General features: G+C 41.2%; 1 protein-coding gene across 2 annotated transcripts; it reads right to left on the bottom strand.

Moving 5' to 3' along the window:
* Positions 1–1,571: 1,571 nt before the first annotated feature.
* RAB9B (RAB9B, member RAS oncogene family) lies at positions 1,572–11,611 on the bottom strand. Of its 2 annotated transcripts, none has more exons than XM_065915487.1 (3): positions 11,449–11,611; positions 6,313–6,403; positions 1,572–5,039 (listed from the first exon to the last, which is right to left on the bottom strand). In XM_065915487.1, the coding sequence occupies exon 3, from the start codon at positions 4,995–4,997 to the stop codon at positions 4,392–4,394; it is 606 nt and encodes a 201-aa protein (XP_065771559.1). In that variant the 5' UTR covers positions 4,998–5,039; positions 6,313–6,403; positions 11,449–11,611; the 3' UTR covers positions 1,572–4,391. The 2 variants fall into 2 exon arrangements, with proteins under 2 accessions (XP_065771559.1, XP_065771558.1); XM_065915486.1 differs by having other exon boundaries at positions 6,340–6,403.
* Positions 11,612–12,918: the final 1,307 nt, after the last annotated feature.

Here is a 12,918-nt window from a genome sequence, read left to right as displayed (position 1 = left end):
TCCTCTAGGGCCCATGAGCTGCAACTACTGAGTCTGTGTGTTATAACTGCTGAAGCTCATGGGCCTAGAGGCTGTGCTCCACAACAAAAGAAGTCACTGTAATGAGAAACTCACTCATCATAAGGAAGAGTAGCCCTCACTTGCCACAACTGGAGAACGCTCACACGCACACATGCAGCAATGAAGAGCCAGTGCGATCAAAAGTAAATAATTAAAAATTAAATGAATAAATTTATAAATAAATAAATAAAATAATAAAAAATTAAAAAAGAAAACCTGCAAAGACAGAAAACTAGTTTTTAAAGTACCAATTTTGGATGAGCAAATCCTTTTTAAGAGCTTGGAGATCTATGACAAGATTCAATGCTTTCTGAATGGTGGTGTTGGAGAAGACTCTTGAGAGTCCCTTGGACTGCAAGAAGATCCAAACAGACAATCCTAAAGGAAATCAGCTCTGAATATTCATTGGAGGGATTGATGCTGAAGCTGAAACTCCAATACTTTGGCCACCTGATGAGAAGAACCGACTCATTGGAAAAGACCCTGATGCTTGGAAAGATTGAAGGCAGGAAGAGAAGGCGACAACAGAAGATGAGATGGTTGGATGGCATCACCAACGCGATGGACATGAGTTTGAGTAGATTCTGGGAGTTGGTGATGGACAGGGAAGCCTGGCGTGCTACATTCCATGGGATCACAAAGAGGTGGACATGACTGAGCAACTGAACTGGGCTGAGATCTGTGATCTTCTAGCTTAAAAGTGACATCATTATAGCCCAATCAAAAGGATTTCAGATGCTTGTAGTTGAGGTTGGTCTGATAATTTATTACATAGTTTTCCTTAGTGAGGGAAACAGTACATGTGGCAAAAAATCTGTTTTTTTTTTTCCGTTTGTGATTTTGACTGCCGAAAGTTCCAATAGGCAAAATAGAGGGCAGGAGGGAAGAGGACTAAATCTGTGACAGATGGAATGATGTAGAAATGATGTGCTGTGGAGAGACTTGTGCTGATGTACTGGATATTCAAATCACTCGATTGATGCTAATCCAAGTCTCTTTAAGGTCCAATATGTGGGAGGCAATAGAATATTTAACAAAATTATCCTTTGCTTTCAGATTTGTTTTGTCTATATTTTCATATTTTCCTAAAATCTGGACAGTAGGCCAGTCAAGAAAATAAAGGGAACATGTAAGCTCTGTTTCTATTTTGTGATGGCTTACTTTTGTTTTAAATGATGAAAGAATAAAGTGGAGAGTCAATATCCAATTTCTAGTCCCAATACTCTTCATGAATTAAAAACTGGCATAAAATAAAAGGAAATTTCCCATCTTAATCTTTCAAGTTTGCTTCCCAATCAGTAGAACAGTGTCTGTCTGATCAATAGGTAGTGGCTGCTTGAAGTACCACGTGAAAAAATGATTCAGGGGCCACATGTAGGACAGTCTGAATTAGTGACTTGATATATGAATATGCTGTATCACACTCACCAGTTGTTTGAAAAGGGAAAGGGAAAAAAGAAGCACACACATTGTATACTGGTTATTCAAAATGCACTTTTTATTCACTTTAACACAGATGATTTTTTTTTTACAGTTGAAACAAAATATCTGATACACAATTTCCAGTTTTTAGCAGCACCAGCAACAAGAGGACTGTGGAATACCTCAGGGTACAACTGAGATGGCTGAGGCAGGCACAAATTAACCTGAAATTCATCAATCCACTGAAGATATATGAAAACTGAGGCCCCCTGAATGTTAGCTTAATACATGAAAATAAATTAATAGATATTCTGTATGATGTTTTAATGGACCATTTAAAAACAGTATAGTTCCAATTAGAAACATCTTGTCCCAAAAAATTCAGTGTTCATGAAAAAAACACCTACTGAAAATATTGCACTGCACATTCTAGAGTATACAATTTTCTATATGCACAGTTCCTGATACTCATAGATATCAGCCTTTGGTGTTTTTTCTTTTAATCTTAACCAAACTCTATGTCAGCACCCCACTGAGTGTTACTTACCAAAATGCCGCCACTTTTTGTCACTTAATATTAAGTGTTTTTGTTAATATATTATGTAGTGATTTGGTAGGAAAAAACCGGTATGGTTAAGAGAAAAGAGGCTTCAACTGACCTGCCAATAAAATTAAAACTTGTTTTGGATGGACAGGAGGCCTATGAATGGGATACCCAAGTAATTTTTTTTTTTTTTTTTTTTTTTTTTTGCTTAAATGATCACGTGCCATTCTCATAGTGACAAGTACTTTTGTGAGTGGATGGAGGTCTTTATGAAGGCCTGAGATCTACAAATAGAAACTATTATAAGCTGAGTGCAAGTAGAAAGAGAAGGCCCCAGGTCTCATGCACTTAAAAACAATTAGCAATTAACAGTTCTGACATACAGATTTTCACTCTAACGTGATTGTAGCAAAATGATCATAGTACTTGCAAACCAGTGTGGCTGGCTATAGGCATAGGCAGGATAGGGACCAATACTTAAGAGCTGTGGGGTCCCATTTCTGGCTTCGACTTCTGGCATCAAAGTTAGTTGGACAATGGGGTCAGGACCATATTTAAATTGGAAATACTGGGTATGACTGGATTAAAATATCATCTTCCACTTAATGTTGCCAAAAAGTCCCAGAGCTCTTAAAGTACATAAGGTCCCACTTGTAAGGCTGATTCCATATGTGGCTACATTGGAGAGTTCTAGGCTACATTCCTGTGAAAGCTCCTGCCCCCTTCCTGACCTAGGTCTTTTTTACGGTCATTTTTAACTGTCCCTCATTACCTTGGGTCACTATTTTATCACTGATGTTGTAAAAGTACAGATTAAAAGCTATGCAGGACAAATAAATCAACTGACAAGAACTAGACTGCACATTCATAATAAAGTATATAGCTGGCAGTCATGGTAATCAAACTTTGATAAACTGTTTTTGTATTTTAATGTGGTATCTTCAGGATGTTTATATTTGACATGTAATGACTACTTGGAGTTCAAGAATTTTTCCTGCCACAGTGCAAAAGCAAAAGAAAGAGCTATGTAGTTGCTGTTAAAGGCTGATCCCAAAATAGTTTTAGAAATTTTAAAGACCCTTTCCATAGTCATAGCTGTTATCTTAAGATATATCTAACTATAACATGGCACTTAAACGTAGCTTGTAGCTCATAGATTGCTAGAACTTAGAGCTGAAAAGGACCTTAAACCAAACATCTAGCCAGTATAGAAATTCTTTTTATGGTATTTTTCTTGAATATTTTCACTGGAAGAGGGTTCACTATTAAAGCAGACCATTCCACTGCTGGACAACTCTAATTATGAGTTCATGCTAATGCTGGGTTAAAGCATGTTCTCTTGTTACTTTCAACATTCTAGTTTGGCCAGCTGAACATACAGTGCAACATACAATAAATCAGTTCCTTCTTCTACAATAAATATTCGAGTTAAGGAACCTTATGAGAAAAGCCCAGTATCCTTCAATCTATTCTGAAGGCTTCTCTGAGAGCATAGTATGGTAGACCAAAGGACCATCACAATTATGAGCAGAGTGCACTGGATTAAAAGCCATATACTAAGCAGCATTGCTAGATAAGAGGTTGTCAGAGAAGCAACACCCCTGTGCAGCAAAAGTAGACTCACGAAGTAAAATCAGACCAACCATTTATTTGCAAGGGTGATTGGCATAATGAAGCATAATCCATTCACTAGGACCCTGTTACTTCAAATACAATGAGTATAATAAATTTCCAGAGTCATTAGTGTATCTCTTACTGAGATGGCATTTTTTTAAAGCTCATAGGGGAGCAAACCATACACAAGTGTTTAAACAAGGCAGTGTACATCATTCATTATAGTTAGCACTTCTAATCTTTACAACCTCTTTATAATTCAAGCTTAGGACATCCTAGTTTGCATTATTATCTTTATTGTAGTACATCTCAGAGCCTTATTTTTCTCCCCTTTGGCAGACATGTCAGAAAGTGCTTGGTAAGAGTCAATGGTGACATTTGTTAGTTGATTAATGAAATGCTTTAAGGGATAGCTGTAGCTCTTTAACTCCTTCATGCGGCTGGGTTCTAAGATTAAACTGTGACTTGAAAAATATTTAAATCTCTCAGGACTAAAGTTTTCTGAAATGTCCTGATACACACAAGAAGGAAATAGCAGAAATTACACAAAATACAATTGGCTTGATAAAGCTTTTTTTTTTTTTTTTTTCTTTCTTTAAATTGCTCTACAACTTCAACTTGAAAGACTCTGGTTCACATCAGAAACTTATCTCTCATCCTTTTGTATATGTGTGCACTAATAGAGGGGCACAGTGATTCTCACACTACTGACTGATCAATTTGGGGCACATTTTTAAAAGGCTTCCTACTTTTAACAGCATGAAGATCCTGCTTTGGAACCACTGTTCAAGTCAATAGTGTGACCTAACATGCAATGCTCCAGTTGTTCCTCTACAGCCAACACCTGCCTGACAGCTTCTTCAAAGGCCACTGTCACATTAGTATCATCTTTGGCACTTGTTTCTAGATAAGGGTAATCTCCATTCTCCATGCACCAGGACTGCGCCTCCTCAGTAGTCACTTGCCTATCCTCTTTGTCTACTTTGTTCCCCAGAACTACAAAGGGGAAGTGCTCAGGGTCTTTCACATCTGCGTAGTAGATGAATTCTTTCTGCCAATTACCCAGGTTCTCAAAGCTTTGCCGGTCATCCACGCTGAAGGTCAAGAGGCAGCAGTCTGCTCCCCTGTAGAAGGGTGTCCTAAGGCTCTTGAAACGTTCCTGCCCTGCAGTGTCCCAGATCTGGAGAGTTACAAAACGTCCATCTACCTCCAAATCTCGATTTAAGAACTCTACCCCTATGGTGTGAAAAGCCTGGGAGTCAAATTTATTGGTTACATAACGGTTCATGAGTGAGCTTTTCCCAACTCCACCGTCACCCAAGAGAATGACCTTTAAGAGCAGGGATTTCCCACTCATTGTTGCAGCACCAGATGGAGAAGAGTTTATAACCAAGAGATCCTGAAAATAAAAGAAAAAGTAGGAGGGAAAACAGTTAAACCTGAAACTGAAATTAACTTCATAGTAAATCAACTTCTTCTGAATTATGAGGCCTTCTTATTTACCTTCTCTCTATTTCATGTTCATTAAATGATATAAAAGAAGGAATAAAATTCTTTTTTGCATAAGGGAGAAAATAGGTCTTATTTTTCTGAAGTCTCTTGCCTGTGCCAGGAAAAATGGCTGAATGCCATGGATAAATGGACTAGCAGATGGTGGTATAATCTGGTTCAGTTCTGACCCTATTCTATGGAAGAAAGCCTATAACAGGAATGCTACATAAATGTGTAACATCTTAGCTTCTGGTTTGGACAATTCCAAACAAGAGGCAAAGAGTATGAAATTGATTAGAGGGGTCTGAAGTCTGTTCCTGATGAACCCAAGAACAATAGAGGAGAGAAAGCTGTGTAGGCTGGAATCTTGAGTTTGTTAGTAGAGGTTTTGGTTAGGATTACATTGGACCCCAGAACTTGAGAAGGAGAAAAAGATTAGCTTTCTTCAGGCATTTGCCCCATTATATTAATACTTGCATTGTTATGGATACCCTTACAAGTAAAGGATCTTCCATAATCTTTTCTTCATGGAACAATGGCACTCAAGTTGATGATTGTTGACTGGTATTATTATAAACAGCTATCATTAAGGAAGAGAATCTTGGATAGCTATTAAATTCTGGATTTAGGTTCTAATTCCATAATGACACCAATGAAAATATACTGTAAACTCTAAAGAGCTAATGATTATACAGTATCTTTATTGTTACCTCCACATGTCTATACATGGACTATCTAGAACACATCTTAAAAAGATCAAATGTTTACTGAACAACTACCTTGTACTAGAGTCTGTTAGGTTCTTTCAAATTAAGGTCCATTGTGGAAACTCAACAATGACGATGTTTATTGGGTGTTGTTTATAAAAATGACCCAAATAGATGAAAACTAATCACTCATCAGAAGAGCACTTGTTATACCTCATATTTACACTTAGGTGATGATAATACTGCATGTATATACTGCATATAGAATTTGTAGTGACAAGTAAAATAATTAGCATACAAAAAATTTTAAAACAACACTAAGAAATGAGCACATGAAAAAGAGCACACACATTTGAAATGTAGCTTGAAAACCTCAGTAGTCCTTAGAGTTACATTGCTGTGTAGGTGTACTATGTATTTTTCTAAATATTCATTTTAAGAGATCCAATAGAAACATATAAAACGGATACCTACCCAATTGAGAATAAAATGTAAACCTACCCAGTTGGGTCTTTGTCACAATTTTAGTCTTTTTCTTGTTGTTATATTCTCTCTTTTTATGATTCTAAAAAACAGATTGGGAAACATTATTTTTAAAAATTTATTTAAAAATAAAGTTCAGTTCAGTTCAGTTCAGTCGCTCAGTTGTGTCCGACTCTTTGTGACCCCATGAATAGCAGCAGCACACCAGGCCTCCCTGTCCATCACCAACTCCTGGAGTCTACCCAAACCCATGCCCATCAAGTCGGTGATGCCATCCAGCCTTCTCATCCTCTGTCGTCCCCTTCTCCTCCTGCCCCCAGTCCCTCCCAGCATCAGGGATTTTTCCAATGAGTCAACTCTTCACATGAGGTGGCCAAAAGGAGTCTCAGCTTCAGCATCCGTCCTTCCAATGAACACCCAGGACTGATCTCCTTTAGGATGGACTGGTTGGATCTCCTTGCAGTCCAAGGGACTCTCAAGAGTCTTCTCCAACATAAAAATAAAGTTAAGGCTATCTATATAGAAATACACTCAAGTCAGGAAAAAGACTAATCTCAATTTACCTACAGAGGGTGCTTTTCACAAATATACTTAAGAGTTCAAATGGCTAAAAATGTTTATCATGGACAAAATAATTTTATTGGATGAACATTAACTCCGTCCTAACTTGAATGTACTTTATATGGACTGCAAGGAGGTCAAACCATTCAATCCTAAAGGGTATCAATCCTGAACATTCATTGGAAGGACTGATGCTGAAGCTCCAATGCTTTGGCCACCTGAATCGAAGAGCCGACTCATTAGAAAAGACCTTGATGCTGGGAAAAATTGAAGGCAGGAGGAGAAGGGGACAACAGAGGACAAGATAGTTGGATGGCATCACCAGCTCAATGGACCTGAGTTTGAGCAAGCCCTGGGAGATGGTAAAGGACAGGGAAGCCAGGCATGCTGCAGTCCATGGGGTCACAAGGAGTTGGACATGATTGAGCGACTGAACAACAACAAAAAATGTTTTGCATTGTCTCTCTATTGAGCTCTCTATTCAAATTAAAAGTAAATTAAAGAAAGTAGATGATATTAAGGAAAGGGAAAGCACAGAGGAGTTTAAGATATGTTGAAATTCTAAGTCAGACATGAAACTCCTTCCCTTTCTACCTACCAATGATCTCCAAGAAAGTTATTAATGTATTCATCAATCTGCCTGGAGGGTGTCTCTGCAATTGATTCCACAAGATCAGAGAGGAAAAAAATATGTTCGGGGACTCCATGTTTACCATATGTAGTCTTGGCTAATTTACTCAATTTTGTTCATCTGTCTTAAACACAGGCTTTAGCATTTAGCTGGCTTTATTAAATTCAAATACAACTTCATTTAAAATTATAATTAATTATAGCAAACATTTCAGCAACATCAAGAGTACTGATCTAAAAAGAAAAAAACAGTTCCTAGTTTGTTGAGTGTTCTAACTGAGGAATTACGAAGTTTTTAAGAAATCTCCATTCCTTAGCCATCTCATGTTAATTTTTATATTGGTCTGTAGGAAAACTTTACAGAGCAGAACTCTGGAACTCTCACTTGAAGGAAGTACTTAGGCACAATACTGACAGTACAAAGGGCCCATGCCAAGTGAGCGTCCTTAAGTTCCTAGCAAACAGGTGTTCACATCATTAAACAACTCACTAACTCTACTTTCCCAGCTGCTGCAGATAAACTCAAATGACGGGTCAAGGACCGAGTGAATATGGAAACCAAATACTCAGCTCCAGGAATAATGAGAAGTATTAATAACTATCTGATATAGTGCTACAGTTGCTTGTGCATCCCTTATTTGGTTGTGTGCACACATAACTTCTGGGTGCATAGGCTCTACAGCAGGGAAGAGCAATGTGGTTCAGTGTCAAGTGCACTGGGCTGGCAGCAATCAGGACACAAGAGTCTTCATCACTACTTTCCTACTCATTTATTTTATGAACTTGGGCAGGTCACTTAATCTTGCTGTGTTTCTTCCTATATAAAAATAGAGCTCATAATACCTACCCTACTTAACTCACAGGATTGGGGAGGAAATGAATAACTTAAGAAATTTGCAAAGATTTGTAAGCATTTATTGAAATTTTTGGCTTGAGGTTTTTGTTCCTCTTGCTCTTCACCTCCTTTCATTCATTCACTGGTGGGGGCCTTGTGACTCCATATTAACTCTTCTCAGAAAGGGCCTACCAGTGGGAGGATAACACTTCTTCCTTTTCTCTTTCTTCCATATCTGAGAATGTCCTGTTCCCCAAAAGTTTGGATTATCTGCATATACCACAGAATCTTAGCACTGGAGGGACCTTATGGGTCTTCTGGCCCGATACTACAACTGATGCTTGAGAAAACATTTGAGTGCCTGTTGTGTGCTCTGTTCTTACTAAGGTGATCCTCCATTTTCCTCTGTTATCTCCAACTCCCCTTTGTTTGTTGCAGGTAAAAATGGATACAGTTTAGGCTTGTCTCCTTGCCGTCAGTCACTAGATCCTGCTCATTTTTCTTTGTGATATCCTTTTTCAGTCTTTTACTACTATCCTCATTTTGATCCACATCTCTTTGTATCTAATCTATTGTGAAAGCTTCTTAACTTCTTAGCTCTTGCTTCCCTGCCTCTAGTTTCTCCTTACCTAATACATATACTTTGCAAAGCTTCCATCACTTGAGCACCCACTGGGTGTAGACCCTGTTGGAAATCAAACATGTTTGAGGCAAGGTCTTACCCTCAAGGAGTTTATAATTTGACATATAAGCTTCAGATCTCCTAGTTGACAGTTGAAATAATATTATACTGCCTTATATTGTTAAAAAAATCATTTTTTCCTGCACAACCAAATTCTAAATTTCTGGATCCTAGGGCCGTTGTTTGTATATGTCTTTGAAGTCCCTTTATGTGGCACCAGAGGGATAATTGATAAGTATTTGTTTATTATTTAGGTAAATACCCAGAACTAATGCCTATGAATTGATGCAAAGACACAATAGATACACAGTTCTGTAAGACATCCAAATATTATTAGTTATAAGGTGACTAAAGAGCAGAAGTCATGGGCTTACCTGGATCACTTTCTAGATAGACGGGACTTAACAGGAATTCCACCTGTTGAAAGTCAGTGGAAATGCTCCAGTTTTCCTCCCTTTCCCCTCACATTTCAAATATACAAATTTCTCAATTTTCAACAAAAACAAGAGCAGAATAATTATCCCCACTTTATGCTTCCAGTGGGTGCTAGCATCATCATCATCATCATTTGAGTATGATACTCTTTAGAACATACTTTAAAAGAACTAGCACAGTATAAAAGTAAGTCAAGTGTTTTTTTTCTTCAGGATATGCCACATTTATATCAAATCTTAAAAGAGGGTAGCATTAAGTAGGCAAGGAAATTCTTGGATAACCCTGAGTGCATTTAGTAGGAAAGTCAAATCCCTTAAACATCCCTTAAGGGTCCCTTATTAGTTTAGGATTTGGACTAAAATGTTTATTCTAATTTTGGCCCTATTCAGAGAAAGATCTGCCTTTAAATGACTCAGACATCCCAGAGATACCATTCCCCTTTCCTACTTCACTCCCCAAAACAGATTAACAAATATTTTCTAAGGATAGTTTATTCACTTTTTTTCACCCCAAATAGGGTCTCGGTCTTGGACAGTAAGGTGAATTAGGAATTGACATAAGTGATATTCCCTAGCTTTCTTTGTTCTCCCACACTTTTGTTACCTTCTGAACCTATTGTACCTGCACCCACATAGGCTTATTAAAATTATTGTATTTGGTTGAGGATGCTTGGGGGTGAAGATGGAGGTGCGTGAGGAGGCAGTACAATGGTAAGAAAGAGCTTGAACCTTTGAAAATAGTACATTTCAGTGTGATGATGGAGAGAAAAACAGAAAAGTAAATTGGAAACATCAGTTCGGCTGCCATGAGTAGGATGATGCTCAGATCCATAATGCAGATTGTTTGGGAGCAAGTTTTGAGAGAGATGTGTACAGCAGGGCTGAGGGTAGCAGGAAGAGAAGCTGAGGAGGGCTAGGCAGTGGGTGAGAGTGGCTCTGGTAGCAATCTGCACCAGGGGGAGGAGCCATAGTTAGAGCTGTGGGGAATGCCCACCTTATGGTGACACATCGGTTGAGACTATTCAACTCACTGTGGATTCCTGGCACAATATTTGGAAATACTACACTGGCGAATTGAGTGGGGCTTTCCTTAATCTACATAAAAGTTAATGCAAATAGGAACTGACTGGATCTTTGAGACCCTCTACTTGAAATGGTGTAGATTGTTTCCAATACAACCTGATGCTTGGGGTTGGGGATGGGGGATGGTTCCGAAGCAGGGAAGCCCTCTGACGCACTGGATTCATTTTGCAGAGCTAAACAAGTTATCAGCTACATCCATACTCTGAGTCCAAATGCCACAGCTGTCATTGCCACTGAAACGCTATTTTTACATTTATGCCCATATTTATATCTTACATGCAACTAGAAGGGTCCAAGGTGGAATCTCACCTCTAACCTCTCCTCACAACGACGGCTCTGGGGCTACGAGCCCGAAGGCAAACTAGAAAGCAATTTGGCACTGTCCCCAGGCCACTTCTTCCTGAGTAGACAGCCTGGAGAATAGGTAAGGTTTGGGTGACAAGTGAGCAGGGTACAGGGAAAAGAAGCTTCCTTAGGAGACTGGGAATGCTGGCATCTCCGTGATAGGGGTCCTGTTAGCATCGGAGACCCAGAAAGTGAAGATGTCACGCATAGTTCCAGCTACCTCGGACCCAGGTCATCTCACTTCACCCCTAGCTCTGAGAACCCGCGGCTGTGGCGCATGCGCACTGAGCCACACCCGCTCCCCACGGAGCCCTGCGCCTCTGCCTGGCTTCGGCAGCTGCTCTGGATTACTCAGCAACGCCCCCCTTCACCATCATCTACCCCCGCCCCTGCAACTCCGACGCCCGCGGTGCCCAGGCCCCTTTCCCAAGGTGCAAGTGCCCCCGGGTATCACCCAGACCTCCCTTCCTCCATCTGCCCCCGGGGGCCCCATCTCCCCGCCTCCCGGGTCCTCCAGCCACTCAGCCCCTCTCGCTGCCCCCTCGCCGGCATCTTACCCAACACAATGGGAGCGAGGCGGGAGAGGGCCGTGGGGGCCAGACCAGCGAGCCCTCCGTGCCGGCAATCTGGTTCCGCGGCGACACCGTCACCGCTCCTGCCGCCTCCTCGTCCTCACCGGGGCGGCAAGTGCAGCTTGGACCTCGGTAGCCTGACAGCCGCCGCTCGCGCCCGCCGCTGCCGCCGCTCAGCGTCTCGCGCTCGCGCCCGCCAGAGGAGGGGGCGGGCCCGCGCCGCCTCCTATCGCCCTTTTCCCGGCGCGGAGGACCCGGGGTAGCCGCCTCCCGCCTTCGCGGGTAGCCAGCACTCTGTGGCTCGCTCACACTTCTTTCCGGCTCAGTGGCCAACCTTGGTTTCCTTTGTCCTCCTCCCCTCCTCTCGCAGATCAGTAGGCACAGCGACAATGGACCCACAAACATTGCTCTCCCACTTAGCTCCTCCGTAGCCACAGTTCCATTTCTGGCAATTACCTTCGACCTACTGCACAACTTAGCGACTAAACCATCGCCTACCTCATTTACCTACCTTCAAACCCGCTGCTTTTCTCAAGATGATAGCACATACACTTAATTATTCTTGTTTAAAATAATTCAGGGAAATACATGATCACGACACATTACTAGGCCCTGTAGCTGGCTAATGCTCATGAAATTCTCAAGGCAATCCGAGAGGAAAGGTTCTCATCTGTAGCTCAGGCATAGAAAGCACACTGCCCTTTACCTTTACAGGTTACCATTCTGGAGGGCCACCCTGAGAGCATTACCTGAGGTTCCCACAAACGTTACTGGGGTAGAATGAAATGTTCCAATTGGGCCTATACACCCACCCAATCACTTCTTTTTGTCTCTGGTGTTGTGATGTACTGTGCCTTGTCCCTCAGTCGTGTCCGACTCCTTGCGACTCCATAGACTATAGCCCACCAGGCGCTTCTGTCCATGAGGATGCTTCAGGCAAGTTTACTGGAGTGAGTTGCCACGCCCTCCTCCAGGGGATCTTCCTGACTCAGGGATCCAACTCAGGTCTCCCTCATTGCAGTCGGATTCTTTATTGACTGAGCCACCGAGGATGCCCGTGCCCCTCTGGTACCTCCAACTAATTTGTGATTATTTTTTTCACCTGAAATCAAAGGAGGATGGAGCTTCTGGGGTCATTTAGCCTGCATTCCATCTTTGTCAAGCAGATTCATCTCTGAAGCTTCCCCGTTGCCTGATAATCTGTCCGTAATGTGGCACTACGCCTCATTCTCCATGTGCTCCCTGAGGGCCTTCAGGTACCCTCCCTCTAAGAAGGCCACACTCTCTCTACCTCTTCCCAAGTTAACTACTCAGTCAAGCCCATAGGTCCCAGCTTAAATATCACTTCCTCAGGGTAGCCTTTCTCAACCCCAGAGTAGAGAAAGTGCTCCAATTTATTCTCTTGTAGTCTCCTGTATAGCCTGCTGTACTTTTCTTTGTAATACTTTGCAGTTT

Source organism: Muntiacus reevesi, chromosome X, assembly GCF_963930625.1.
Source record: "Muntiacus reevesi chromosome X, mMunRee1.1, whole genome shotgun sequence".
NCBI classification, from domain to species: Eukaryota; Metazoa; Chordata; class Mammalia; order Artiodactyla; family Cervidae; genus Muntiacus; species Muntiacus reevesi.
Note: the sequence above shows the minus strand (reverse complement) of the source record. Positions and strands in the feature narration are given on the sequence as shown.